Here is a 27,039-nt window from a genome sequence, read left to right on the forward strand (position 1 = left end):
ATTTAAAATGAAATTTAATAACAGAACATGAGAGAGTTAAAATGCTTAATCTGTTTCATAATATAAATCAAATCGTTCTCGCTAGCTGCGGCTGGTTCAGAAAATAAGGTCAACATACCCAGCAGGGTAGTTTTCAATCCAACCCTTGCTGCCCAACGCCCTGCTCCTTCTCGGTCAGCCTGTGACCATTTCAAAATTATTGCCCACCCATGCTTTATATGCATGTCATTTTAGTAAGACCGGTAGGAAAAAACGACACTGACAGAAACCTGTGGAATCTGGCAACCCTGCGCATGGTCAACAGCAAACAAAACAACTCGTGGGCCACACATGGAACCCTGATGGGCGACAGGTTTTTCCAGCACTGTTGTCAGAGAATGTGCAGTAAGTTGGAATATGAATATGCCTTCAGCTGGAACTTGTAAGACCAAAGATGGGTTTGTCCTATCCGTTATTGTGGGGGAATTCATAAAACAGTCTGAATCCAGCAAAGATTTTTAGTGGGTACTTTTGTATAGCAGACAATGACAAGGGCAGTTTTCTCTTTGGACTTAGCAACTTGCAGTACAAATAAATGCAGCCAGTTACAGATGGAAACAGAAGAGAAAACCAGACAAGATTTCAATCAAAGTCAATAAAGCAATGACAACAAAATGGCCTTTAAACCACATGGCCTGAAAGTTCCTAGAATTTAAGACCATTAGTTTCTGGTTAATCTATTTTACAATTTGCCAACATTCATTATTTTATAGTGAAGGCATCTGCCATTGTTAGTATTTTTTTTCATTATGCCTCTCTATTAAGGAGCTTCTTAATTGAAATAGAGCTATTTGGGTATAGTGTTTTCCATTTAAAGATTAAAAATCAGTAAGTGAAATACGCGTGTGTTACAAAGCACGTTCCAAATACCTTTTGTAAATAATTAACTGATTTTTCAAAAGTGATATTGAGTTAACCACTAGTGTTCACAGAATGGTGAAATCTACTGTTAGGGACAGCACTAAATATGGGATTTAAAAGCTGGATTTTTCTCATGATGTTGGTTGATTCAGGAGAAACTTTTACAGAAGGTAAAAGTACTAAGGCATTCTTCTATTTATAAAAGAATATGATATTCTAGATCATATCATTTATACATCGCTCTCAGAAAAATGCTGCATGCAGTGACTTTAATTTGATAGTTTGATTCTTAATGGAGATACATTTTTGCTTGTGGTATTTGTATTTCTAATATTCTTGACTGAACACTTGTTATTGAAGAATTAACTGTTGCTATGTTGAACCTTGAAAAGGACACAGGTATAACAACCCTGGACAATGGTTCAGATACTGACAGATGATCATCCCATTTTGTTATTTCTGGAACCATGTCCTAGACAGGCTTTAGTTCCATTTTATTTGTAGACAAATCATGTGAATTGCATTGCTGAAGGTACACTGACTTAAGGTAAAATGGAAGTAGGGAATAAAATGCTAGTCTACAACTAATAACCTAAGATACAGCTCTGGGCCTCTTGTTTCTGGTCTACAGAATGGGATACTGCTCCCTTAATCCCTGTTCTCTAGAAACCAAGATTTTTTTAGAACTATTACCATCACTAGATACCATAGCAACTCACTGCTATCCTGTCTTTTACCTTTTTACTATTATTATATTTTATTTTTTATCATGTATTTATTTCAGGCTGGGTCACTTCTAACTAAATCCATCTGCTCTGTCTATATCTTTAGCTTTTCTGCTATGAAGAAATTACTGGCTATCGGTCTATAAATTCCTGCCATGTAGCTTCCAGAGTGCAGACCAGATTACAGACTGCTCTCTAGGTAGGACAGTCTTGAACTAAGATGCCTCCTTTCTCTTTTTACACTTGTTCAAAGGATCAGGAATGCAGGGATTTCAAGTTAGTTTAATAGAGCAATATGTTAATCCAGTAAGCCATGGATCACGCCTGATGATGTCAATAATGGTTACTAGGAAGAAGCAGCTACTTTCCTTTCTTCTAACAAAAAAAAAATGCAGGGGTGCCAATTCCCTTGAGGCAGAGAACCACATCCCATGTTAAGCCATAGCCCATGAGCAAAGATATAACTTACGACTGAGTTCTCCAGTCCCCAGCCATTTCCTGCTGATGTCACAGTTGGGTTTGCAACCAGAGCCTCGGCAGTATCTGGCCTAAAGAATAGTATCTAAATACTTAAGATTTATTTAAGGTTTTTTTTTCACTACCATGTGACATTCAACACTGTTCAGTGGGAAAACATGCTCTCTTTTACAGCCACAGCTGTTCCAGCCCTCTCTTTTCACTTTTTTCCCCCAGCCTCATTTTTCTCTTCCATTCTTCTCTGTGCATTCCTTCCCAGCCTTCCTTTCCCACATTGCTGTGGCCTCATTGCTCTATCTTCTGCATTTCATCTGCTAAAATGATCAGCAATCAAATAGCTAATGTTGACACCGAAATATGGAAATATTGTTCGATTTTAGCGCTAACACTTCAGGGGTCATTTTCCCAGTCATTTTTCAGGCTGACTGCAGATTTGAGGAGATGTCACTGGCTACATATAGACTACAAGCCTCTTTCGAACGAGAGCATCTAGACTGCAACCACTTCTTTTGAAAAAGCAAGCCGCTTTTTCGAAAGAGAGCACCCAGGCAGTCTGGGTGCTCTCTTTCGAAAAAGCTCTGTTTGCATTCAAGGGCACTTTCGAAAAAAGGCGTCATTCTTCATAAAATAAGGTTTACTGCGGTTGAAAAAACTGCTGCGTTCTTTCAATTTACTTTCGAAAGAACGCGGCAGCAGTCTAGACGCAGGGGAAGTTTTTTCAAAAAAACCCTGTAGTCTAGACACACCCACTGTATCAGTTATGCTCAGTGCATGTTTAGAAGCTTTTCTTTACACCCAAGAGGCCTAGAAACTCTTTTAGGGGAAAAAAGTTCTAGACCGTCTGAATATGTCTAGCAGGCAATTAACAGATCAAGTGGCCTGAAGCCATCCCTTAGGATGTAAGTTTGACATCACTTTTGTAAATATATTACCATTTAGTTTTACTGCATATGCCCATATCCTTGTAGTATGGGACAGTGGAAAAAAGTCTTGGTTTTTAGAACAGGTTGGAGCTCTCTGGTCCAACACCTGATACCTCCAGAATGAGGGAATTTGCTGGATCAGTGGAGGTCCCCTGCCACCGGCATCCCAGCTCGCTGCCCCTTCTTTGTGGCTGGCTCTGCTCCAGCCCCACTGCCACTGGGCGGCAGCTCCATTACTTCCTGGCTTCGTCTCAGGAACTGCGGTCTGGCTGGTGCTTCCCTAGAGCTCCCTAGCCGTCATGGCCCCGCTTCTGCCCCGCCCAGCCAGGGCACCCTGGGATGTGTCTCACCAATTGTCTATGGCCCCACTGTTGCTGCGCCCCACCCCCCCAAGGCTCCCCAAGGATGTGGCTTGTCAGCTCTGCTATTGCTCCACCTGGCCGGGGCTTTTCAGGGATGGGGCTTACCAGCTGCTGGCCCCCCCCTTGGGTACGAGGTCTCTGGCCCCCGCCACCAGACTCCCAGCTGACTCACATTTGAATATCGGGCTTTCTGGTCCAGAAACATCCGTGATCCTTCAGATGAGTCCTGGATTTATGAGGTTTAACCTGTGTAATTGCTAACTACTTGGTAAGTGAAGTATAAGTTCAAAGGGTAAGTGATTGCAGAATGGGGCCTTGTGTCTGAACCCTAGATATCTGTACAGAATTCAGCCAAGCCAGTTAGGTTTAAATTCATCCAGAAAGCAGTTACATGCATGGGGAAATTTATAATGAACAAAACATAATTTAAATCTTTTTTAGATAAGCCTTGTGATTTGCCACTCATAGAAAATGGGAAGATAGCCCAGTATTATTATAGTTTTAAAAGTTACTATTTTCCAATGAGTAAAGAAAAAAAGCTTTACTACAGCTGCCTGGCGGGCTATACAACTGAATCTGGAAGTCAAGATGGAAGAATAACATGCACAGAAGGAGGATGGTCACCAGCACCCAACTGTTACAGTAAGTCAATTTCAGTGGCATTTTTTATTTCTTGTGGAAATTTTAATTGATTTCACCCATAAATCAATGGGTGTAGTAATGAGTAGTAATGAGGGAGTAGTAATGAGACCATAAATTAGGGAAAAATTAGGAAGCAGAAGTGAAAATCAACACTTTTCATCTGTCTCTGAAAATCAGTACCAAAGGCTGTAATGTCATTTTGTAAAGTCAGATAAATAAAGGGAGGTTGGGTTCTTTGTGAACTGTTAGCCATGATGGGCAGAGATGTTGTTTACCAGAAGCTGGGAATGGGGAACAGGGTGGATCATTTGATGATTCCCTGTTCTGAATACCTTCTGAAGCACCTGGCATTAGCCATTGTTGGAAGTCAGAATACTGAGCTGGCTGAACCTTTGGTCTGACCTCACTGTACTTGTTCTTCTGATCAGAACATCTCTAATTATTTTATATTTTCAGCTTTTGTGTTTTCCTTACTGGTTTTATTCAGGTGGGACTAGACTGCCTTACCATCCTCCATAATGAGTAAATGACTAGTTTCAGACAGATTTTTACTTCCCCTTGCTTCTTCTCATCTCAAATAACTTTTCCTCTTGGAGCTGGAAGCGCCCCCCCCCCCCCCCATTCAGAATTGTTCTGGCTCATCAGCAAAGATTAAACAAAGTAAAAGCTACACTTTGGCAGGAGTTGCCAGCAGGTGACTGGTGGGCTGCTCCCTCAGACAGCGATAGCAGCCCAAATATTTTTTAGAGAATTAGCCAGGGTTTTTAAAACTCAGAGCTGTGGTAACAACTGTTTCCCTTCAGGTGGTGCCAGGAATAAATCAAGGGGGACAAAGTTCCTCTGTCTGAGAGTGATCAGTACAAACATGAGTGCTTTTACTTGAAGTTACATTTTCTTATTAGGTCTCAAGTGCGCGCGCACACACACAGTAGTACTAGATTCAGAGCTTATTAGCCATTTATATTTACCCAAAGTCTGAGAGAGTTTGGTAATCAACAACTAGACTACCAGAAACACTTGTTCCATTCAGCTGTTGGGGAGTTTAGGTGCCATCTCCTTGCCCAGAGAAAAGCTTCTTTGGAGTGTTCCAGATTGCATCCTCTTGCCTGATCTCTTATAGCTAACTTAAAAAAAAGCACATGACTTGTAGTGACTTGCGGGTCTCACCATGCTCCTAGTTATCAAACCATTCCTAATATCGCTAGTTATAACAACAATATTGTTTATATGCCAGGGTGCTTAAAACTAAAGTTAACTGTCCTTTGATTCTGATGGTATATTAACTTTCTGTCCTATCCTTCCATTTTGATTAGCAGAAACTGCAAAAAAATGCAGCTGTTTGGCCTTGCCCCTAAGATGATTTCTGGTATGTGGTATTTGGTTTTCAGAGGCCAGGCACATGCAATAGCTGACTGCAGTAACATCAGGTTCCAGCAATACATGCAGTAACATCAAGTTCTGGAGTTACAGGGGAATGAGGAGAACATCTGTGCCTCTTAAAATAAAATTAAAAAGAAATAGAGGGCACATTTGGCCAGGAGACAGTGAAGCCACCAAACTCCCTATTAATTCTGCTGCTTATGACCTGCTCATGGCCATCCGTTCTCTTGCCTGTGATCTTTAATTGTTGTGTGGGGAGAACTTTCACAGTGTATTTGCCAGTCCTCCTATTCTACCCACTGAGGGAGAGTCGTGCAGCCTGAAAGTTAGGTAATTTCTCCAGTGCTCAAGACTGGCTCCATCACTCCAGAACTCGTGGTGTGAACTGCAGCTTCAATAGTGATGTGGAAGGGAATAAGGCAAGTAGTTAAGTCTGGCAAGAACCCCACCACTGTCCATAGTGACCAAACTAGGTGACTTTCAATATCTTCCTGTTGTCAACAGTTAAAATACCTATTTGAGTTTGGGTTGTTATTACTATGTCAGGAAGGTAAGCAAATGGACCGATTTCTGAGTTTTTCAGCCCCTCACTGTAGGCAAAGGGATACAGGGACCAGGAAGCAGACAATACCCATGTAATATAAAGTTATAGAGAGAAGCATGATACTCTGTGGCCTCCTTCTAATCAAGCTACTTATTTCCATGTAGAAAAATGCAGCAAACCCCTGTTGGAAAATGGCATCTTCTTAGATACAAAAGTGTCCTACAAAATACAGGAACAATTGCAATACAGATGTGCTTCTGGTTATCAAACTCCAGGAGGTAATACTGAAGAATTAGTGTACTGCCTTCCAGAAGGATGGTCTTCTCATCCAAGCTGCGCTAAAAAGTTTGGTATGAATTTACATTCCTCTTTAACTGACTTTCTTTGTATTTTTGCTGCTTTGATACCCTTAGAGCTAGTTTCTGTCTGTCAGGGCAGCTTTAAACTCTCAGGGGCAAAATGTCAGCTGGCTGGAAGTGAATGGAGTTATGTCAATTTACACCCATTGGAGCTGCTCACTTCACATGCATAAAGTTAAGCCTGCATGTAAAGGTCATGAATATAGACTCATGGGCCAGTCAGGTAGATCATTGCTTAAATGACTGAAACCTTACAGGATAAATACTGTTTTACGTTGAATGCTGCTGTGTCATTCCACTGTTGGGATATTAACGTCAGAAAGGGAGCTATTGTACAAATACCATAGCACTGAATGACAATAAGTGATGAGGTCACATTGCCACACGTTTACATTATAAGTTAGGTGCCAGCTCCTTGCTTTCTTCCTAATGGTGAATTTGTGAGGTATATCTATGGAGTGGTATTTATAGTTCAGAATATTTTTTCTGGTCCATGGCTGGCTGCCCTCCGCTATAGTAACAGAAGATGTGCCTGAAGAGAACTCTTTGGGCCTTGATTCTCTCTGATACAGGGAAGGTCCCACTTCTATTGCTATTTCCATTTTGAACAGTGCAACATTTTTATGACTACCCCTCTAGTGTAATCTAAATCTTGTTGTCACACATAATACACTTACTGCTGCATGTGAATGTTGGTATTATAGATCAAAGAACTTGAATAACTGGAGTTTATTGCTATTTACAAATTAATTGCAAAGCTTTGTGCCAAATTTGAATAGTCTACTAAAACAAAGAGAAAAGTCCTACAATGTCATGTAACTTTAAGTGAAACAAACTCCAAAATGTATGTACTTTTTTTTTTTTTTTTTTTTTTAAGAGAGCTGTTTAGTACCAGACTTGCATCATGGCCGCTACTCAACTACCCAGCGAATCCTCAAACTGAATGAAACACTGATATACGAATGTGACGAGGGATACCACACCACAGGAGGAAATACTTCTGAAGAGGCAGTCTGTCGGACATTTGGATGGTCCCTCACCCCGAACTGCAGTAGTATGTAGTCTTTAAATTGATTCAGCCCGCATCTTCAAAAGTCTGGTATTCTTTTAGTGCTTGCTCGTATCATTTCAAATTAGGTGTGTACGCACTGTGTGCACAGCCGTTAGAACATTGTACCCTAGTGACTACTTGTTAGGTCAGCTGTGGAGCCCCCTGGAATGGCATAGATGCAGCACTCTATCTGTGACCTTACTGGCCTAACTAGCCCTCAGTTCCTTCTTACCACCGATGACGGTTGTTGGAATTGTGGCTCTCTTGTCTTCCCGGTAATCCATGTGTCTCTCTAGCTTGTTGACTTCTTTCTGTTTTTCTTAGCTAGTTAGCTAATTAGTCTATTGTTTGTTGTAGTGGTTGTGGAGGGGATTCCCCTTCCTGCCCGTGTCCTTTCATGGACCTGAGGTCATGCCCACGTCACAAGGCTTCAAGCCCTGCAGTTTCTGTGTGAAGCCTATGCCTACGAGCATCCCCCATGTCTTGGGATTTCACTGACTGGGAGAGGCCTACCAGGTGGACTGGTGTAGATTTTGCAAGGCCTTCAAACAAGAAAGGAGCGGGACTTTCACCTAAAGCAGCTCCTCATGGAGTTCACCCGCAAAGGCATGGCACTGAGTGCGTTGGTGTGTAGCGCACTGCTGTCGGTCACGGAGATGGTGCAGAAGGCTGACTCAGCATGTCAACTCTGGCACTGTTGTTCATTAAAGCCATTGGCATCCCAGCGTTGGTCCCATTCCCCGGTGAAGCCTTCTAGGGTGAAATGAATAATGGCACTGATGCCCTTTTCAGCTCCAACTGCACCACCTGGCCCTCCAATGCTATGTACATCTTGGAAGCTGAGCCCCAACCTGCTGGAAAAACTGAGACTAGAGTCAGTGGAGATCAGACTCCTTCATGGTGGACACCTTTGAGCTGGCATGGGGCCTAATAGAAAGCACAACACCAAAGTCCCCTGTCATCCAGGACAGGCCACTGACCGTTCCCTATCAGCCATCTAAGGGGAAGCAGGCCATGATGGGTCTGCCTGCATCAGATGCTGGGCCCTGCTGCTCAGAGTCCCAGCATGCAGTGCCAGTCTGATTCATGGTGACGGTTCCGTGGTTGGCCTTATTGGAGCCGCTCCCATTCAAGGGTTTCTCCAGACAGCTGCTCCTGGGCAGGATCTGGATTCTCTGCAAGATCCCAGACCCCCGGCACCAATACCCACGTGGCACTGTGAGCCTCTGCACCATTTGGCGCTTCCAGTGCGGTGTAGGTTCCATGTCTGCTTCCATCCCTCGGGTGCTTGAATACTCATCTTCCTTTAAACAGCAAGGCCTAGTAACCTTGTCACTTAAGCTACATATGGTGGCCATATCGGTGTTCTATCCAGGCGACGCAGGTCGCTCAGTTTTCATGAGCTCCCTGATTCCTCAAGGTTATTAGACAGACTCCACTCACTGGCTAAGCATCCTGTCCAACTTAGGATTTCAACCTAGCCCTCTCCACACTTATGGAACCCCCTTTCAAGCTGTTAGCCACATGCTCCCTCCTGTACCTCTCATAAAAAGTGGCTTTTCTGGTAACCATCACTTCAGCCCGGCAAGTCTCTAAGCTTTGGGCTCTTAATGTCTGGTCTTCCATACACTGTTTTTTCTGACAGTGATCCCGGCCTTTCTTACCAGTCATGGTATTTTCCTGCCAGTTTTTAACTGAAGCTACACAAAGACTCAAGGGCACAAAGGCTATGTTCTCTTGATGTCAGAAGGGCCCTCGCCTTCTACACTGACCTTTCCAAACCCTGACCATAGGTCGCCATGACTGTTCGTGGTAGTGGCAGATCACATGACGGGGATGCCTGTATCAGTGCAGCGTATCTCTTCCTGGATCATGGCATGTATTTGGACTTATGACTTGGCCAAGATTCCCTCGCTACCTTTCATGGTGCACTCCCTGTGGGAGCAGGCATCTTTGGCTGCTTTCCTGGTTCATGTTCCTTTCCAGGAGATCTACACAGCTGTGACTTGGCCTTTTGTCCATACCTTCATGTCGTGCTACACCATTGTGCATCAATCCAGACAGGATGTGGAGTTTGGCACAGTGGTGCTTCAGCCGGCAACTTGTTGACTGTGCCCCCTCCTCCTGGGTAAGGCTTGTGAACCACCTAATTGGAGTACGTATGAACAAGTATTCAAAGAACAAAACAGTTACTCACCTTTTGTGAATGTTGTTCTTTAAGATGTGTTGCTCATATTTACCCACTCTCCTTCCCCGCTCTCAGAGTAGGCGGCAAGAAGGAACCGAGGGGTGGTCAGGTTGGCAAAGTCATATTTAAAGTGCTACACTGGCACCATTCCAAGAGGCTCCCTAGGGTAGTTGCTAGGATAAAACTTTCTGACAGTTGTGCATGTGGTGTGCACACAACTAATTGGAATAGATATGAACACCACATCTTGAAGAACAGCAGTTACAAAAGGTGAGTACAAATCTGTTTTACACCATGTGTGTGTTCTTTCTAGAAGTAACATGCTCCTTGTTAAGCAAGATAGAACATGGGAATTTCTATCCCATGAAGAAAAGCTATGAAGAAGGAGACGTGGTTCAGTTTTTGTGTCAGAAAAATTACTCTGTGAAAGGATCTGATTTAATTCAGTGTTATGACTTTGGATGGTATCCAGAGCCTCCAATATGTGAAGGTAACTCTCTCCATGTACCTCTTTTTACCCTGCACCACTCTTCTTATTACATTTTTTTAAATATGCATTAAAATAATATTAAGGAAAGTCAAATCCTCAATAGTTAGGAAATGTCAGACTTAACCCTACCTGTGCTGACTTAATTCAACCCCCTTGTGCATATGCATTGGTAGTCTTTAATTACATTACCACTTACTATTCTACCTTTGCCTCCCAGCCCCATCTCTGTATGTGCCTCCTTACCTTTGCCCCTTAGCTCCCCATCCTTGTTCTTTATCCCTCTGCATTTAAGTCAGACTACTTTTCTGCTTTCTTCACACTGCCTGGGTGCCAGGAGAAGGAGCCTGGACAGCTCAGAAAGACTCTCTTCCTCCTCTTAGTTTTTGAAAGCCTAAGTGTCATGCAGCAGCTGGGTGCAACAATTTCAAGGAAAGTCCTGCTCTGCCCCTCAATCCCAAGATGGTGCATGCTTAGTTCCTGTGTGGGAAAGTAACATGCATAAGATAACCGAGAAGATGGAGCCTGCTCAGTGCAGATATAATCTTCAGAAAATTTAGCTGCCTAATTCTAACTAACTTCTACTTACCGTGTATTAGGTGCAGGTTTCAGAGACTATGACACATATTCAGGGAGATGGCAGAAATTCCATTGCAGGTTGAACCTCTCTAACCTGGCACCCTCAGATATTGCCGAACCATGGGGCAGGAGGGTCAATATTGTCTAGCAGCACTACCAACACTTCCATTGCTTCCTGAGCTCTTAGAAGACATTTGTGGGTAAATTAGAGTTAAATAACAGAAAAATACACTGAGATACAGGACTGATGACTGTACACAAACTTTATGGGACTGTAGGAGACTTGGTCATACCTATAAGTAGACAGGTGGCTAACTAAAATCATGCCGGACCACAGGTGTTACCAGACCAGAAAATACAAGACTAGAGAGGTTCAACCTATACTTTACCTCCTTGTTTCCATAGCCAAATATTCAGTTCTTTTTCCAAAAAGTGGAGGCTCTGGAGCTTATTTATGCAAGAGTTATAAAAAATAAAATTTGATAATGGTCAAAACAACATATTTTCCCCTGGTCTTGTTTGGAAAGCATCTGCACTATTTACCTGAATCATTTAACAGCCACAACAAGAAAAGTTAGTCTCAGGTAGACAGCCGAAATGGGAAATTTCACCCTCAACAGTTAAAATTTGGCCATTTTTTTTGGCAATTAAAAACAGTGTGTTCCAACAGAAATTGTTAGGCAATCTTTATTATAAGAATTGTTACCTGTACCATCTGTAGTACAAATGTGAGAATTAATGTGTCAGTGCTTGGCCAATAGATAATAGTAGCAATGTGAACATAAGAACAGTGATATTGGGTCAGACCAAAGGTCCATCTAGCCCAATAACCTGTCTTCCAACAGAGCCCAATGCCAGATGCCCCAGAGGGAGTGAAGAGAACAGGTACTCATCCAGTGATCCCTCTACTGTCACCCATGCCCAGCCTCCGAGGCTAGGGACTTGTTCCTACCCATCTTGGCTAATAGCCATTCATGGACCTAACCTCCATGAATGTATCTAGTTCTTTCTTGAATCCCGTTAAAGTCCTGGTCTCCGTAGTCTCCTCTGGCAAGGAGTTCCACAGGTCAACCATGCACTGTGTAAAGAAAAAATTCCTTTTGTTTGTTTTAAATCTGTACCTATTAATTTCATTTGGTGACCCCTAGTTACTGGTTTCTTCACATTTGTTTCTCTGGCATGGGTGTGCCTGCATGTGTGAACCTGATGATCTAAAAAAGCCTCCACTACATGTCCAAATATGTGTTTTCTTTCTAGATAGAAGAAATAAATGCCCTCCTCCACCTCAGCCTCCCAATGTTAATATACTCACAGATTTAAGAACATACTATAGTGGAGACAAAGTACATTTGGCTTGTCAGCTTAATTTTGCAATGAGAGGATCAGACGAAATCCGGTGTGAGAATGGAAAATGGACTTCACCCCCAAGTTGCATTGGTTAGTAGTTACTCTACACATGCTTGGAGCTGAAGTAAAACTCCAGTTCAAAAAATGTCTTAATCTTTATGCCTGTGTTTCAGTTTACCCATCTTTAAAACTGGGGTGATGTTTACCTCCTTTGATACCTATGCATGCAAAGTGTTATGTAAGAAAGGTATTGTTCATTTTGGGACAGGGTGAGGAAGAACCAGGATCTGAAGATAGATATAAATCTGAATCCAAATTTTATGATCCCTACTGGTCCCAGCCGGTCCACAGATCCCTGATTTATTAGCCACTTGGGAACTCTATAAGGCCAATCCTTTTTTTCTTGGGCATTTGGATGTGACGTCAACTGGGGACGAAAGAGTTTGTAAATATGAGTATTATGAGAGTGGTGTTTCCAATTTCTTTTGCTGTGGTTTTAGAAGCCAAAGAAAAAAGACCATGTGATCAGCCACCTCCTATTGAAAAGGGTACAGCAATAACTGAGGACAAGGTATATTACACAGGAGACACTGTTAGATACAGATGTAATCATGGCTACAGTACAAATGGATCAAACGAAATAACTTGTATAATGGGAAAATGGACATCACTTCCTAAATGTATTGGTAAGTATTCTGTTTTCAGTGTTATAACTCCTCCTAGGGAACTGCTCCCATACTAGAGATTGTTGATGCTAGAACAACCTGACTGGCTAGATTAAGTCATTATTACTTATCATTAGTCACTATACTACTGCATTTGCAGTTATATTGCACTTAATTATCTGCGTTGGCACAGGAGATTGTATTCAAACATTTTATAACTGCTTTCTTGTCTTTGATGCTCCAACTCTGAGGCTTCATTAGTTGTTTTTGGGGGGGGTGTCTTTGTTTTGTTGCTGAATGGTTTATGATTTCATAAACTCATAGAAATGTAGGACTGGTAGGGACGTCAGTAGATCATCTAGTCCCATCCCCTGCACTAAGTGATATCTAAACCTCAAGTGCTGATGGAGATTCAACAATTTCAGTGGGAAATTTGTTCTATTGCTTGACTTCCCTTACAATTGGGAAGTTGTTTTTCCTAATGTCTAACCTAAATACCTTACTGCAATTTAAGACCGTTAGTACCTGAACTGTCCACAGTAGTTAAGGAGAACAGTTCATCATCCTCATCTTTATAACAATGTTTTACACACTTGAAGACTGTTATCAGGTGCCCGCTCAGTCTTCTCTTCTCTAAACATATGATGCAGATATGTTTTCCACAACGCTCCCTCCAGCCCCCCTCCATCGGCGTCTGTATCTCTGATCTTCAGCGCAAAGGAATTGAAGGGATCAGGCTCAGTTTCCTCTAATTTGTTCCATCCGTGTGCAGAATCCATTCTGTTATGCATACAGAAGCTTGTATGGACGTGCACCACCAGTAGAAACACCTGCTACTTGCCGTGGGCGCTCTGCTAATCAGCTGGATGGTATATGAATCTCTCCTGGGTGGCTGCCCAAGCACTCAACTTAAAGGGAACACTGATCAGGCTGGAGCTGCACGGGACAGAGCTAGGGCTGCCGGGCATGAACTCTGCCCCAGTGGGTGCTACTAGGAAAACATTTTTTGGCTCCAGTGTGCTGGGGGTGCATGTACCGAATTGAAAATATGGCTGTGCCACATCTTGAAAAATAACACTTGCAGCTGGGTATCTGTGTTTTATCTTTCCCTTTTGGACTATGGGCCTGCCTTATCCTTGGTCTTCCTCTTCGTTCTTACGTATTTGTGAATTGCTTTTTACTCTTTTGCTATTTGAATCTCACTTTGTGTCTTCACCTTTTTAATTTTGTCCCTACATCCTTGTCAGTTTTTTTTGTATCTATACTTCATAGATTGACCATAGTTTCCACTTCTTATGTTTCTTTTGAGTTTTAAGTCATTGGTTATCTCCTAGTTAAGCCAGGTTGGTTTCTTAGCATACTTCCTGCCTTTCTTTTGCTCTCGTGCCCTTAATAATGTCTATTAAAAACTGCCAGCTCTTCTGGACTGTTTTCCCTTATATTTGCTTCCCACATGATTTCATCTGCCAATTTTCTGGCTGCTAAAGTTTTGTCTTTATTTTGCTGTTTTCCCTGCTTATGCTTCTTAGCCTCATGTTTTCTCAAGCTGCCAGAAATATGCTAAGCACCTCAGAAAAAAAAAGACACCCCCATCCCAGGTAAACATACAAATCTACAGTCAGCATCCCCCAAGAAGAAAGAGTGATGGATAAAGGGATTTGGATGGGGCATGGATAGTACAGGAAGGATAAGTATGGTAATGAGTTTGCAGGGTGACTCAGTAAGGCATAGACCTGTCTTGGTACTTTCCTTCCTTTTTGTAACCTTTTGCTTTTTAAAAAGAGTCACTAAATTGTTGGAAGAGATTGCAATTTTGTTTAACACGATTTATATATAGTGTGTAGTTTTAACTTCCTTCTCAGAAAACTGCTTATGCTGATTCCCATCCTATCATTTGAGAGATTACAGATTTGTTTCCTTTCTTAGAAATAAGGGAAACATGCCCCTCTCCACCTGCAATTAAAAACGGTGCTACTTTTGGACCGTTATTGACAAGCTACCCAACAGGTTCCTCAGTGAAATACAAATGCCAACGGTACCACATATTGGAAGGTCCTGAAACCGTTCATTGTGTACAAGGAAAATGGACAACTCAGCCAACTTGTTTAGGTAAGTCTTGTAGCAAAACTAGATAGTCTCGCTCTCTCTCTCTCTATATATATATAAAGAAAACTTTTCCTATGGGACGTACAGAGTGATGTAATCATGTCACTCTGCGTCCCACAGCTCCTCCCCCCTCAGTCACCCTGCCTCCTTCCCCCTTCTAACCCGGCAGGGTAGGCAACTTATGGCTCACGAATGGCATCAGCACTAAAGGTAAGCTGCTGCTGGTGCCTTGAGGGGGGGTGGAAGGAAAAGTGTTCTGGTGTAGGGAGGGTTAGGGGCTGGTGGATAGGCCTGCTGCAAGGGGGGTGAAAAAGCTCCATTGGCGAGGTCCATGGCAGGAGGAGGGAAGGGGGAGCCATTGGAGAGGCCCACTGCAGGAGGGAGCCGGGACTGGGGGACACTTCCACCAGCATGGGCCTCGCCACCGGCCCAGTGGCAACGCAATTTAAAACTCCAGCAGTCATCCACCACGTGACAGGTTGTCGTCTTAAACCCTTATACTCCGAGTGGAGGTCATCTACAAGTGTCCTTCACTTCACTCTGTCTCGAGACAAAATTTCTAGCTGACTCCAGGAGTACCCCAGTTGTTGTCCTTCAATCTCAGTAGATCTTCTCCTCTTTGTCCGGAGTCTTCCTCTTCTGTGTTTTCCTTGCGGGTTCCATGTGAGAGTTTGATGGACTATGCTGGAGGATGGTTTTCTGAGAGTGTGGTCCAGCCATCCCCACTTTCTTCTCTTGATTTGAACATCAAGTGGTTCTTGTCCTGCTCTGTTCCAAAGCTCCTCATTTGTGACAAAGTCTTGCCATTTGACGTGAAGGATGTACCTCAGGCATCTGTTTATGAACCTCTGTAGCTTGTGATTGTGACGTGGCGGGTGGCTGCCAGAATTTTAAATTGTAGTCTTCTGTCCTGGGCCCTGCCCCTCTCCCTCTCAGCAGCGGGTGGGGCCCTGGGCCTGGGGAAGGTGGGGACCTGGGCCTGGGGAGAGCTCACCAGGGGGGGAAGAGTGCAGAGTTTGGTGTGGTTGGGAAGGAGAGGAGGGGCCGTGAGCCACAATGTCTCCCCCTTTGCGCGGGGGGGGGGGGGAGGCGGGGCACAGGGTGGAGCTACATGCTGCACACATACACCCTGTGCATCCTGAAGGAAAGGGCTGGGTCGGCCACACGCCCTCCCCCCTCGTGGCCAGAGGGAGAGAGCCGGCCCCACCACAGCCTTGGCCCCACCCAACCCCCTGTTGGCTGGAGGGAGAGAACAGCAGCTGCAGCACACCTCAGCTTGGCTTTCCCCGGCAGCCAGGGGGACAGCTAATGCTGCCTACCCCCAGAGAGGGGGGTTTGGCGAGAATAACAAACAGGGGGTGCAGCCCCCTGGTATTATGTTATTCATGATTTGTAAAACAACAACAACAACAACAACAAAAAGAACCAAACCAAACATATATTCACACACACACACACACACACACACAAACACACACACACACACACACACACACACACACACATATAGCTCTGGGAAATGCTGTGAGCTCAGTTACATACAATGTGGACAATGTCTCACACAAAGGGTATGTCTACACTACAGCGCTAATTTGAACTAACTTAGTTCGAATTAGTTAATTCGAACTAAGCTAATTTGAATTAGCGCATCTAGACTTAAAAACTAGTTCGAATTAGCATTTTGCTAATTCGAACTAGCGCATCCACACTGATTGGATGCTGGGGAGCACTTAAGGGCGGCTGAAACCGGTTCTGGCAGGGCATCAGGTCAGTGGTTGCTTTGTGTGGCTGCTGTCTGAGGCTATCTGAGGCTCGTGCTTAAAGGGACCCCCCTGGACAGCCTGTTCTCAGCTTTATCGCTTGCTTGCCAACCTCGCCGAGGGACAGCAAAGCGTTTTTGTCTGCACCCGTCTGTGTCGGTGCTTCTCTTCGGGGACGCCGCCGCAGGTGGCAACATGGAGCCAGAGCTCGCCCTGCACCTTCTGGACTTGCTGCTGCAAGCCTGCCAGCAATGGCTGGAGGCTGCCTGGCACCACCTGGTGCACGTCAGCCCCCTGCCTCTCCGCCTGGCCACCCTGGGGGCCATGGAGCAGCTGCGGCGGCGCCCGGGCACCGGCGTGCCCTGCCGCATCTAGCGTCTGGACACCAGCAGCAACTGGTGGGACTGCATTGTCCTGGAGCGCTGGGGAGACCAACAGTGAACCCAGAACTTCAGGATGAAGAGGGACACCTTCCTGGAGCTCTGCGAGTGGCTCGCCCCTGCTCTGCGCAGAGGGGACACTCGCATGAGGCCCACAATCCCCCTCCAGAAGCGTGTGGCCATCGCCCTCTGGAAGCTCTCCACGCCGGACAGCTACCGATCCGTCGGGAACCAGTTCGGCGTGGGGAGATCCACCGTCGGAGCGGTGCTCATGCAGGTACGGCACTTGCCGGCCACTGGGCTGGGGGTGAGGAGGGCTGCAAGGAGGGGATGGGCTGCCCCAGGGAAAATGGGAGGATGGGGGGGAGGAGGCGAAAGTGCCCCGCACCGGAGGAGCCGGTTTCTCCTGGCTGTACTACAGCCGCCCAGGGGGGTTTGCTTCTGGGAGTGGGCCATTGGGCAGTGCCAGGGCACGAACACTCCCAGCCACCCGGGCGCCCCACTGATTCGCACTTTGCTGTGTCTCTCCGCAGGTGGTCAAGGCCATCAACCGGGTGCTGCTCCGCAGGGTGGTCCACCTCGCCGTCCCGGACGCCGTCATCCGGGGGTTCGGCGCCCTCGGCTACCCCAACTTTGGGGGGCCATCGACAGGATGCACATCCCCATCCATGCCCCGGAACACCAGGCCTCCCAGTATGTGAACCACAAGGGGTACTTCTCCGTCCTCCTGCAGGCCGCGTGTGACCACCGGGGCCAGTTCACGGACATTAATGTGGGCTGGTCCGGCAAGGCACAAGACGCATGGGTGTACCGGAACTCCTCCGTGTGCCAGAGTCTGCAGGCCGGGACCTTCTTCCCTGACCACCACATCAGGGACGGGGACGTGGACATGCCCGTGTGCCTGGTGGGGGGATGTGGCCTACCCCCTACAGCCCTGGCTCATGAAGCCCTACACGGGGCACCTCAACCCCTCCCGCCAGGCCTTCAATGCGAGGCTGACCAGAGCCTGCATCATCATCGGTCAGTTCTCCCTGGGGACAAGGTGGGTGAAACCCAGCCCCCCTCTGCAAGGCCAAGGCCCCTGCATGACACCCAGCTGCTGCTCCATGGTGGGCAAGACTCAGGCGCACGGTCCCTGGGCTCCCTCTCTCCCCACCCCCCCTTACACATAAGGGGAGCATGATGGTAGTCACATGTGGAGCCCTCCCCGGCCTCGGACAACACAGGCGATGTGCTCTGTGGGGTTCCTTGTGGGTCCTGGGCAGGCTCCTGGCTCTCGGCATCCTCCGGCTCCTCCTCCTCGGTGTCCGGGACGGGTCCCTCTGCCCCAGGGTCGATGACCACCCGGGGGGCATGGATGGCGTGAGCCCCCAGGATGTGGTCCAGGGCCTGAAAGTGGGGGCAGGCCTCCGGGTCAGCCCCTGGCAGGCAGGCCCGGGAGTAGGACTGCCGCAGGTCCTTGATTTTACAGCGGACCTGCTCCCGGGTCCGCTGGTAGCCTCTGGCGGTCAGGCTGTCAGCCATGCGGCCGTACACGGCCGCGTTCCTGTGGCTAGTGCGGAGATCGTGGACGTTGGAGGCTTCCCCCCAAACCTCGATGAGGTCCACGATCTCCGCACCTGACCAAGCGGGCGCCCGTCTCTTGCGGCCCTGGGCAGGCTCCTGGGAGCCGCCAGGCTGGTCCCGGGAAGAGGGGGGGGGGCTGGGTGGCATCGGGTGACTGGCTCATGTTGTGCCAGGTGCATGGTCTGCTGGCTGGGTGCTGACAGGCTTGCAACTGGCACAAACTGTGTAGCCAGCCCGTGGCCCTTTAAGGGCTCTGGGGCCGGGAGGGGGGCAGACAAGTTTCCCTGGTGTTGGCCATAGTGGCCACCAGGGCAAGCTGGGAAGGGCTAGCCTCTTACTAGTTCGAATTAAGTGGCTACACAGCCCTTAATTCGAACTAGCTAATTCGAACTAGGTGTTAGTCCTCATAGAATGAGGTTTACCTAGTTCGAATTAAGTTCGAACTAACGGAGCGCTAGTGTAGCACCTATCAAAGTTAATTCGAACTAACGTCTGTTAGTTCGAATTAACTTTGTAGTGTAGACATACCCAAAGTGCTAACGCTATGACATCTTTCTTGGTAGACTTGCTGAGTCAAGTACTTGATGGATGAAAGAATTAATCGTTCTCTTGAATGAGTTTTGAGGCATAGTTTGCAGGATCATTTCCCAGGCAGTACGGCTACGTCTAGACTGGCATGATATTCTGGAAATGCTTTTAATGGAAAAGTTTTCCGTTAAAAGCATTTTTGGAACAGAGCGTCCGTGCCAATCTAGATGAGCTTTTCCGCAAAAAAGCCCCAATCGCCATTTTTGCGATCAGGGCTTTTTTGCGGAAAACAAATCTCAGCTGTCTACACTGGCCCTTTTGCACAAAACTTTTGCATAAAAGGGACTTTTGCCCGAACTGGAGCAGCATAGTATTTCCGCAAAAAGCACTGATTTCTTACAGTAGGAAGTCAGTGCTTTTGCAGAAATTCAAGCGGCCAGTGTAGACAGCTGGCGAGTTTTTCCGGAAAAGTGGCTGATTTTCTGGAAAAACTGGCCAGTCTAGACACAGCCTACCTGTTCTCTAGATAAGAGACACCTTCTTTTCCTGTGCTGTTGCTCAACACCCTTCATAAGAACTGTCATAAAAATAATATACATACTGAAAGGGTAATAATGGTAGAGCAGAACCTTACTAGTAACTAGTTTTTCTTTAAAATGTCAAATCTTACAGTAAAGCCCAAACAGACAGGGATGCTGCAACAATTTTTATGGAGGGCATGCTCTGAACTGTAAATCTTGTATATAATGGAAATCTCTTCAAGTCGCACCCCGAGTTCCTGGTTTCAATACCTATGCAAACGGAAGACCAATGTCATTATCTTTACTAGTTATTTGAATGTTATAAAATGGGCATATCTATGAATTGAAAAACAGCCAAAACAAAACAGACCTAAAGAAACAACAATTCAAAAGAAAACCAATAAAAAGCAAACACTTCAAACAATTAAAGAAGTACCACTCCCTTAAATCACTTCTTCAGTCAGGCATCTAAGTAACAAGTTAAACTTGCGATTTGTTGTCTAGCCTTGTCCTGGAATGGCTGACAAAATCTATCATCTGCAGTACTGCTGTCAGTTTGAGAGGTGATTCTTTTCTTCTTAAATATTTCCCCAGTCATGGTAACTAAGGAGAATCATTGTTCTTATCTCTGTCATCAGTAGAAGTGAGTTACTTACCATCCATAAACATAGCCTCAGATACTACATACACCAATGGTAGGAATTAGCCTGATTTCCTTTAAGCTTGTGTCAAAAGGAGTGTGTGCCCTGTGATGGGGGGCGTTTATCTTCCCCAGCTTACCTTTAATTTTACCTTTTTATAATTGTGATTTATGGTAAGTAAAGATCTAAAGGAGTTGTAGCATTTCATATACTGTTGAAATCTGTTTGTAGGATCATTGAGTCATAAGCCTCTTTTGGCTAAGAACTTTTAAAGTTTGAGAATTTGTATAAATGTAGATGTTTGTCTTTCAGAACCGTGCACTCTCAGTGTGGATGACATGAGCCATAACAACATAGAGATGAAATGGAGATTGGAAGGAGAGGTATTTTTCCTTCATGGTGACACCATAGATTTTGTATGTAAACAAGGATACTATTTGTCACCCTTCAGCATGCAGTCTCAGCTAACAGTACAGTGTACCCAGGGAAAACTGAGATATCCAACATGCATTATGAAAGGTAAAACAGTGGTTATTTTTGCAATCCTATTATAACTCATCCAATTCAGGCACGCTGCGATTGCTTTGCTTGAACATTAGAGATTTACGCTCTGCTATTAATAGCAATAGAAATCTAGGGTCAAATTGTCCTTTCCATAGCAAAGATATATGTTAAAATGATGTGAACACAGCAGAGCAATACATATTCTGGGGGTGACTGCAGAAGGAGGGTGAGACTTGTCCTTCTAAAAACTTGGAGACCAAGGATCTGCTTAGAATCCCAGCTCAAATATTTAAGTGAGAAGTTTATGTAGCAACATTAAAATGGGTGCCGGATTCTGCTCTTAGATTCATTGTATGTCTTTGTTGCAGTTTTTGACCTTATTTATTTAATGTAGATCCCAAAGAAAAATGTGGCTCCCCACCTGTTATTGAGAATGGAGATGTTGTTGACCCACGGCAGACCGAATATGAGAGTGATTCTTCAGTTGAATATAGTTGTTTTGAGCATTATTTCTTACAAGGAGCCAATCGAATCTATTGTTCCAAGGGACAATGGACTACCCCACCAGACTGCATAGGTAGGTGAAATGTGCTGTTGTTAAATGACAAGCTCAATAGAAGTTGATTGAACTTTGTTTAAGGTTTTTAATATTAATGTCCAGGTTTCAAATTAAATTCTCATTTTGAGCAATTTTGGAAGCCTCTCTGGGCAAACCTGCAGTTGTTTGGTTTGTTTTCCTGAGCCTATATGAAATAGAGTATGCATGCATCACCCTAAAGTACTGTCATTGAAGTCTAATACAGCAGAAGAGAGGAAGGTGTTTGTCTAATTTTAATATATTAGCTATTGCCAAATAATGCAGTCTCATAAATCAATATTAACCTGTTTAATAAGTATAAAGGAGATTAACTATGCATCTTTCTGTGTTTAAGAGCCATGCACTTTATCGAAGGATGTAATGGACAAAAATAACTTAATATTGAGATGGAGTTTTGATGATAAGTCTTATTTTTTCCACGGGGACTACATTGAATTTCTATGTAAAGAGAATAATTATGGAGCACCATCAAGTTCAGTGCTGGATTTCAGAGTACAGTGTAGCAGAGGACAGCTGACCTATCCAAGATGTGTTGAGAGAGGAAGGTAAGGCGAAGGCGGTATTTAATTTGAAATGTATATATGCATATGTATATATACATATCCTGTTTATGGGATACCACTCCCAAGATGACTAAGCAGCACTAACATTGACTCTCAACTAAATTGTGGCTCTGATGTATTTGCATGTAACCAATATATTTATGTGCATTTCACATATGGCTTCTAGGAATCACGTAGTTTTGTGGTTGGTCCTTTTTGCGGGGGGGTTGGAGAGGGATCAAAAGAAATAATTATTATAGAATTGCTGAAAAAAATTAAATGTCTTAATGTGTGAAGTGAGTTGAAACTGGTCAAGAGAGAACCAAAGTGACAGGAACCAAAAAAACATGTCTGTAGTTTTCTGATGGCTGATTCAAAAGTATTATATGATAGGAGTTCACATATTAGGGCCTGAAACCTCTAGAAAAGTTATATTAGTCTGGCTTGAAAGTTGTGGTGAGACTATAAGATGATAGTCACCATTGGGACCCACAGTGAGCAAACAGAGGAGAAAGTCTCTTTCTTTCCCCTCTACTTGCCTATGGCTTGGTTTGTTCCAAGAAACCTCTGCTTAAATATAGTTGGGAGACAGTTGCCTTGTTCCCAATTGCACGTAAGCAAGCAACAAGCTAATGATGCCTTTCTATAGCAGTAGGGAGGAATAGATTGATCCAATCCGAATTCAGTGGTTCCTGCTACCACATTCCGCAACCTAACACCTACTCCTGCTGCCAAAATCAGTTTCAGTTTCTTACCATGACTCAAAGGATTGTCCTATGTGGAGAAAAATTGAGAATGTCTGATCTTTAAGGAAGGGATACCGTCAAATGACTGTGGGTTTGCTAGTCTATTTTACAATATCTTGCTGATTCTGATCCCTAGTAAGCTGCTGACTGAGTCAGGCACATCACTTGGTGGTTGTCTTTGGGCATCAAAATGCTTACTTCCTCAAAGTCGCTGTGTTATGGAGACCTTCTGTCCAGCAAGAACAACAACAGATGCTGTCATCCTCTTTTCTCTAGGTGTGAGCATATCCAGGAGCAAAGTGAAGTATCTTTGGAGACCACTAAATTTTCAGTTTTTAGGACTGAATACAACTTTGGCAGCAATGCCAGCTTGAGCAATGATACTCCCAGTCTAGGGCTCATTTGTTGCAATATGTTGTGACACTAGACAATTGGGGAGGTCAAGAAGAACCTTTATGAAAACTGCATGTGGCATCTGATCTGAGCTATTCTGCTGGTTATAGATATTACATGCTATTAGGATAATTTCAGTGATGGGACTCCAATTACTGCTTCACTCCCTGCAACATTTTCCGTGCACTATGTAGCATTGTCTATAACTCCCTCAATTAGAATGGGGAAATAAAAAAATCACATAAGATTTGTGGTAAAGCCATTCCTAATAGAATACTAAAGTAATAAATAAAACCATGCATGATGTAGCATCAGTTTTATTTAAAATTAGATGCATAAGAACTGACATTCATGTTAGATGTCATTTTGATGGATCTTTGCCATTGTTGATACAATTCTCTCCACCTTGTACAAAACTGTGTTGGAAGATGTACAAACTGTGTATTGTAAAGACTAACAGCAATTGTGTTTGCTTTTGTAGGTAAGCAGTCTACAACATAAATGATGCTTCAAGGAATGTGAAGGAGGTCACATTTTCTTTAGACATCCATAAATGTTACTAAAGTTACAAGTTAGTTAAAGACAAAGTGTTTGACATTTGATCCCACTTAAAATTTATGAAATGTGTATTTGCATTGGATATTTTCTTGGTTTGTGAACCTTACATTAAAAAAGTCACAAAAAAGCTTTATTTTGTCTTTCAATCTTGTATTGGTAATTCAGCCCATTTTCAATTCCCTAAAATTGTCCATAGTCCATGTACTTTCTATGCACAACTTGTAACACATGAGCATTGGATTGTCCCCTGAACTTGTAGCCAGACAAGAACCGCCCCTGTAACATCCATTTTTGCTTGCCTGAAGCATGCAGGGCACACAGAGCAGAAAGCCTTGAACAGGAGGCTCAGTATATGGCAGGCTGTGTCACCGTGAATGGCTGTAAACAGAGATACGCCAATTGCTGACCAAGAGGCTGCCGAGGAGTGCCCTTGACTAAAACCCATATTGATATGAACACACAGCCATCCACGGGGGGAGGACTCTCTCGTCCAGTAAAAAAAAATGTACTCACAATTTAGCTATCTCTTGCAAGTGTAAAATAAGTTGAAACTTGCTTGTAAGAACTGGCGCCACAAAACGGACCAGTACAATTTGGCATCTTAGATAAGAAAGAGGATAAGGGTCCCTATGGGTATAAAGATGGGTCCAGCAGCACATTTACTCTGTGTCAATCTACCATCTATCTGCTGGTCGGGTTAGGTGTTTGACCTCCCGAGGTTCCACGGGGACGCCCACCTCGTATTCATCTTCCCTAGGAATTGAGGGACCAGCCCTGGCTTGACCTGCTGGAGTCGAGAGGCACAGAAGGGGGTAAAAATTGTACCTGGATATGGTCTTTTGTTTTAAGTGTACACATAGACTTAGAGCTCTTTAAAGATTAAGCTGTCACTTGGTACCATTATTTCTATTTTCTATCTTTATGTTCTTTGTAACCTTTTTTTTAAGATCTATATTTGCTAGCAGTTAAGAAATAGAGCAATAGCCATTGTAACCATATGATTTATAAGCTTGTTTAATAAACCTGTAACTGTTTAAGTTTTAACCTGACTCCTTCAGTTGCTGTAACAGAACCAAGCACAATTTAAAAGAACTTCAGCCGGTCATAAGGGACAGGTATAGGAAGAACTTGGGCGTTTTGTATCGTGTCACTCCCAGGTGACAGGTCCGTTGGGGCATCTCTCAGTCTTCCCTAGACTGCCCGCTGTGAAGGGATCCTGTATCCTAGCAGCTAAAATCTGAGATGTAATAAGTTCTCCCTATAAACTTCTGGGGCGTCTGTCAGCCTGTTGGCTGCCCTCTGCGACAGGACCCTGGTCCTAGCGGTAAAGGCACGGACGTTAAACCTTTTCTCAGTCTCTTTCTCTCTCTCTCTCTCTCTCTCTCTGGCTACGTCTACACTGGCCCCTTTTCCGGAAGGGGCATGTAAATTTCACCTATCGTCGTAGGGAAATCCGCGGGGGATTTAAATATCCCCCGCGGCATTTAAATAAAAATGTCCGCCGCTTTTTTCCGGCTTTTAAAAAAGCCGGAAAAGAGCGTCTACACTGGCCCCGATCCTCCGGAAGAAGTGCCCTTTTCCGGAGGGTCTTATTCCTACTTCAAAGTAGGCCAGTGTAGACGTAGCCTCTCTCTCTCTCTCTCTCTCCCCACACTCACACTCTCACACACACACACACACACACACACACACACACACACACACACACACACACACTGCCCTGACCGTTGGCTCACAGAACTGTGCATGGGCCCCATGTAGCTCAGGGGTGGGTAACCTTTTTTCTATAGGGGCCACTGTCCCCAGAAATAAAATCAGTCATGGACTACACACAGCCCTTTGGAGAGGGGGCACAGAGGCTTTGGGCCTCCTCTAGGCTCCTGTGTGGGACCAAATGAGGAGTTCAGGATGCAGGGAGGGACTCTAGGCTGGGACAGAGACTTGCACCATGGGAGGGGGTGTAGGCTACCAATGGGGAAGTGGGCTCTGGGGTGGGGCTGATAAGCGGTTTGGGTTATAGGAAGTGGCTCTGGGCTGGTGCCAAGGATTTTGGAGTGTAGGAGTGGACTTAGGGCAGGGACTTGGGATGGGGTGTGGTGCTCATTCTGGGAAGGAGTTAGGGTGCTGAAGTGGGCTGAAGGCTAGGGCAGAAGGTGTGGGGTCTGGGGGGAGCTCAGGGAGGAGGCAGAAGATTGGGGCATGGGAGCAGGTTTGGGCTCTGGGGTGTGGCTGGAGGTGAAGGATTTGAGGTGTGTGAAGTGACTGGGCTGGGAGTGCAGGCACTGGGAGGGAATTAGGGTGTGGGAAAGGGCTGGGGCAGGGGCTTGGGGTGTGGGATGCTTACCTCAGTCAGAGACACAGCAACAGTACATACTTTCCCTGGTTGCCCCTTCCAAGACAGACTATCTTGTTGCCACTGTGCCTGGTCTGGAATCACCTCAGACTTCTGAGTCCTCCGGAAAATGGGGAGGGGTTACTCGATTCCCTTCCTTGCCCTCCCACTCCCTCTGCTTGTTCCTCTTCAGGGACACTTCTCACAAGCAACTACTGATGCAGGAGGTACAGATGCTCCTCACCCTAAGGGAGGTAGAGGAGGTTCCTCAGGAATTCAGAGGCAGGAGTTTTTACTCCCGTTATTTCTTTGTTCCCAAGTCAAACAGGGGACTTCGGTCCCTCCTGGACCTGAGAGAGCTCAACACATTTTTGGCCAGACACAAGTTCCAGATGGTGTCCCTGAGCTATATCATTCCCACCTTGGATCTGGAAGATTGGTACACTGACCATCAGCACTGTCAGCCACCTTCAGCCAAAAATATTCAGTTTTCTAAAGAAAAACCCATTTTGGGGTAAGTAAATATTTTCTATGAATAAATTAATGTTAAAAAGTGGATAGAAAGTTTACATCCAGCCCTATTTTAGTAGATTTTTTTAGATGGGATGGAGCCATTGTTTTGTAACGTGAGAAATATTAATGAAAGAAATACAAGAGAGAGAATAATTTCACTTGCACATTTTATGAATGACACCAAGCTGGGAGGAGTTGTAAGTGCTTTAGAGGATAGGATTATAATTCAAAATGATTTAGACAAACTGGAGAATGGTCAGAGGTAAATAAAATGAAATTCAATAACTGCAAAAGCAGGGTATTCTACTTTAGAAGGGACAATCAGTTGTACACACATACAATGGAAAATGACTGCCTAGGAAGGAGTACTGTGGAATCTAGGGGCCATAGTGAACCACAAGCTAAATACAAGTCAATAGTGGCAGTAAGGGCAGGTTTTCTATACTTCTGGTGAAATGAGAATCTACCTCAAACAGAAGTGGGTAATGTTTGATAAAACTGGTGTGTAGGTCCATTTCAGAATGGCCATCACTATGCCTGAGAAACATGGAAGTTCATTGTTGGAAGCTAAGCAGGGTTGAGAAGGTACCAGTGAATGTATAAGAGGGCAGAGAGCATGTGCTTTAAAAATGACTCTTATGCACCCTTTTGTTCCTTTATATAGTAGCAAGAAGTCCTGAAAGGACTCTTTGTTACAAAGTTTTTTAATTGCTTTTTTTCTA

General features: G+C 44.7%; 1 protein-coding gene across 1 annotated transcript; it reads left to right on the forward strand.

Annotated features, from left to right (window-relative positions):
- Positions 1–920: 920 nt before the first annotated feature.
- Positions 921–26,978, forward strand: F13B (coagulation factor XIII B chain). Its single transcript, XM_006130665.4, has 12 exons — positions 921–1,070; positions 3,829–4,029; positions 6,118–6,303; positions 7,190–7,366; positions 9,865–10,041; positions 11,875–12,054; positions 12,465–12,650; positions 14,556–14,738; positions 20,444–20,650; positions 21,030–21,212; positions 21,568–21,778; positions 23,396–26,978. Exons 1-12 carry the CDS (start codon positions 1,007–1,009, stop codon positions 23,397–23,399), a joined length of 1,959 nt encoding a protein of 652 aa, XP_006130727.2. The 5' UTR covers positions 921–1,006; the 3' UTR covers positions 23,400–26,978.
- Positions 26,979–27,039: the final 61 nt, after the last annotated feature.

Source organism: Pelodiscus sinensis, chromosome 9 (genome assembly GCF_049634645.1).
Source record: "Pelodiscus sinensis isolate JC-2024 chromosome 9, ASM4963464v1, whole genome shotgun sequence".
Lineage (NCBI taxonomy): Eukaryota > Metazoa > Chordata > Testudines > Trionychidae > Pelodiscus > Pelodiscus sinensis.

What these genes read in the sequence shown, in the direction of transcription:
- F13B (XM_006130665.4), top strand. Translation starts at nt 1,007, where the DNA reads ATGGGATTTAAAAGCTGGATTTTTCTCATGATGTTGGTTGATTCAGGA. An exon ending in CCTCACCCCGAACTGCAGTA is followed by an intron (nt 7,367 to 9,864) that starts GTATGTAGTCTT and finishes TGTTCTTTCTAG; the next exon opens with AAGTAACATGCTCCTTGTTA. An exon ending in TCCAACATGCATTATGAAAG is followed by an intron (nt 20,651 to 21,029) that starts GTAAAACAGTGG and finishes TATTTAATGTAG; the next exon opens with ATCCCAAAGAAAAATGTGGC.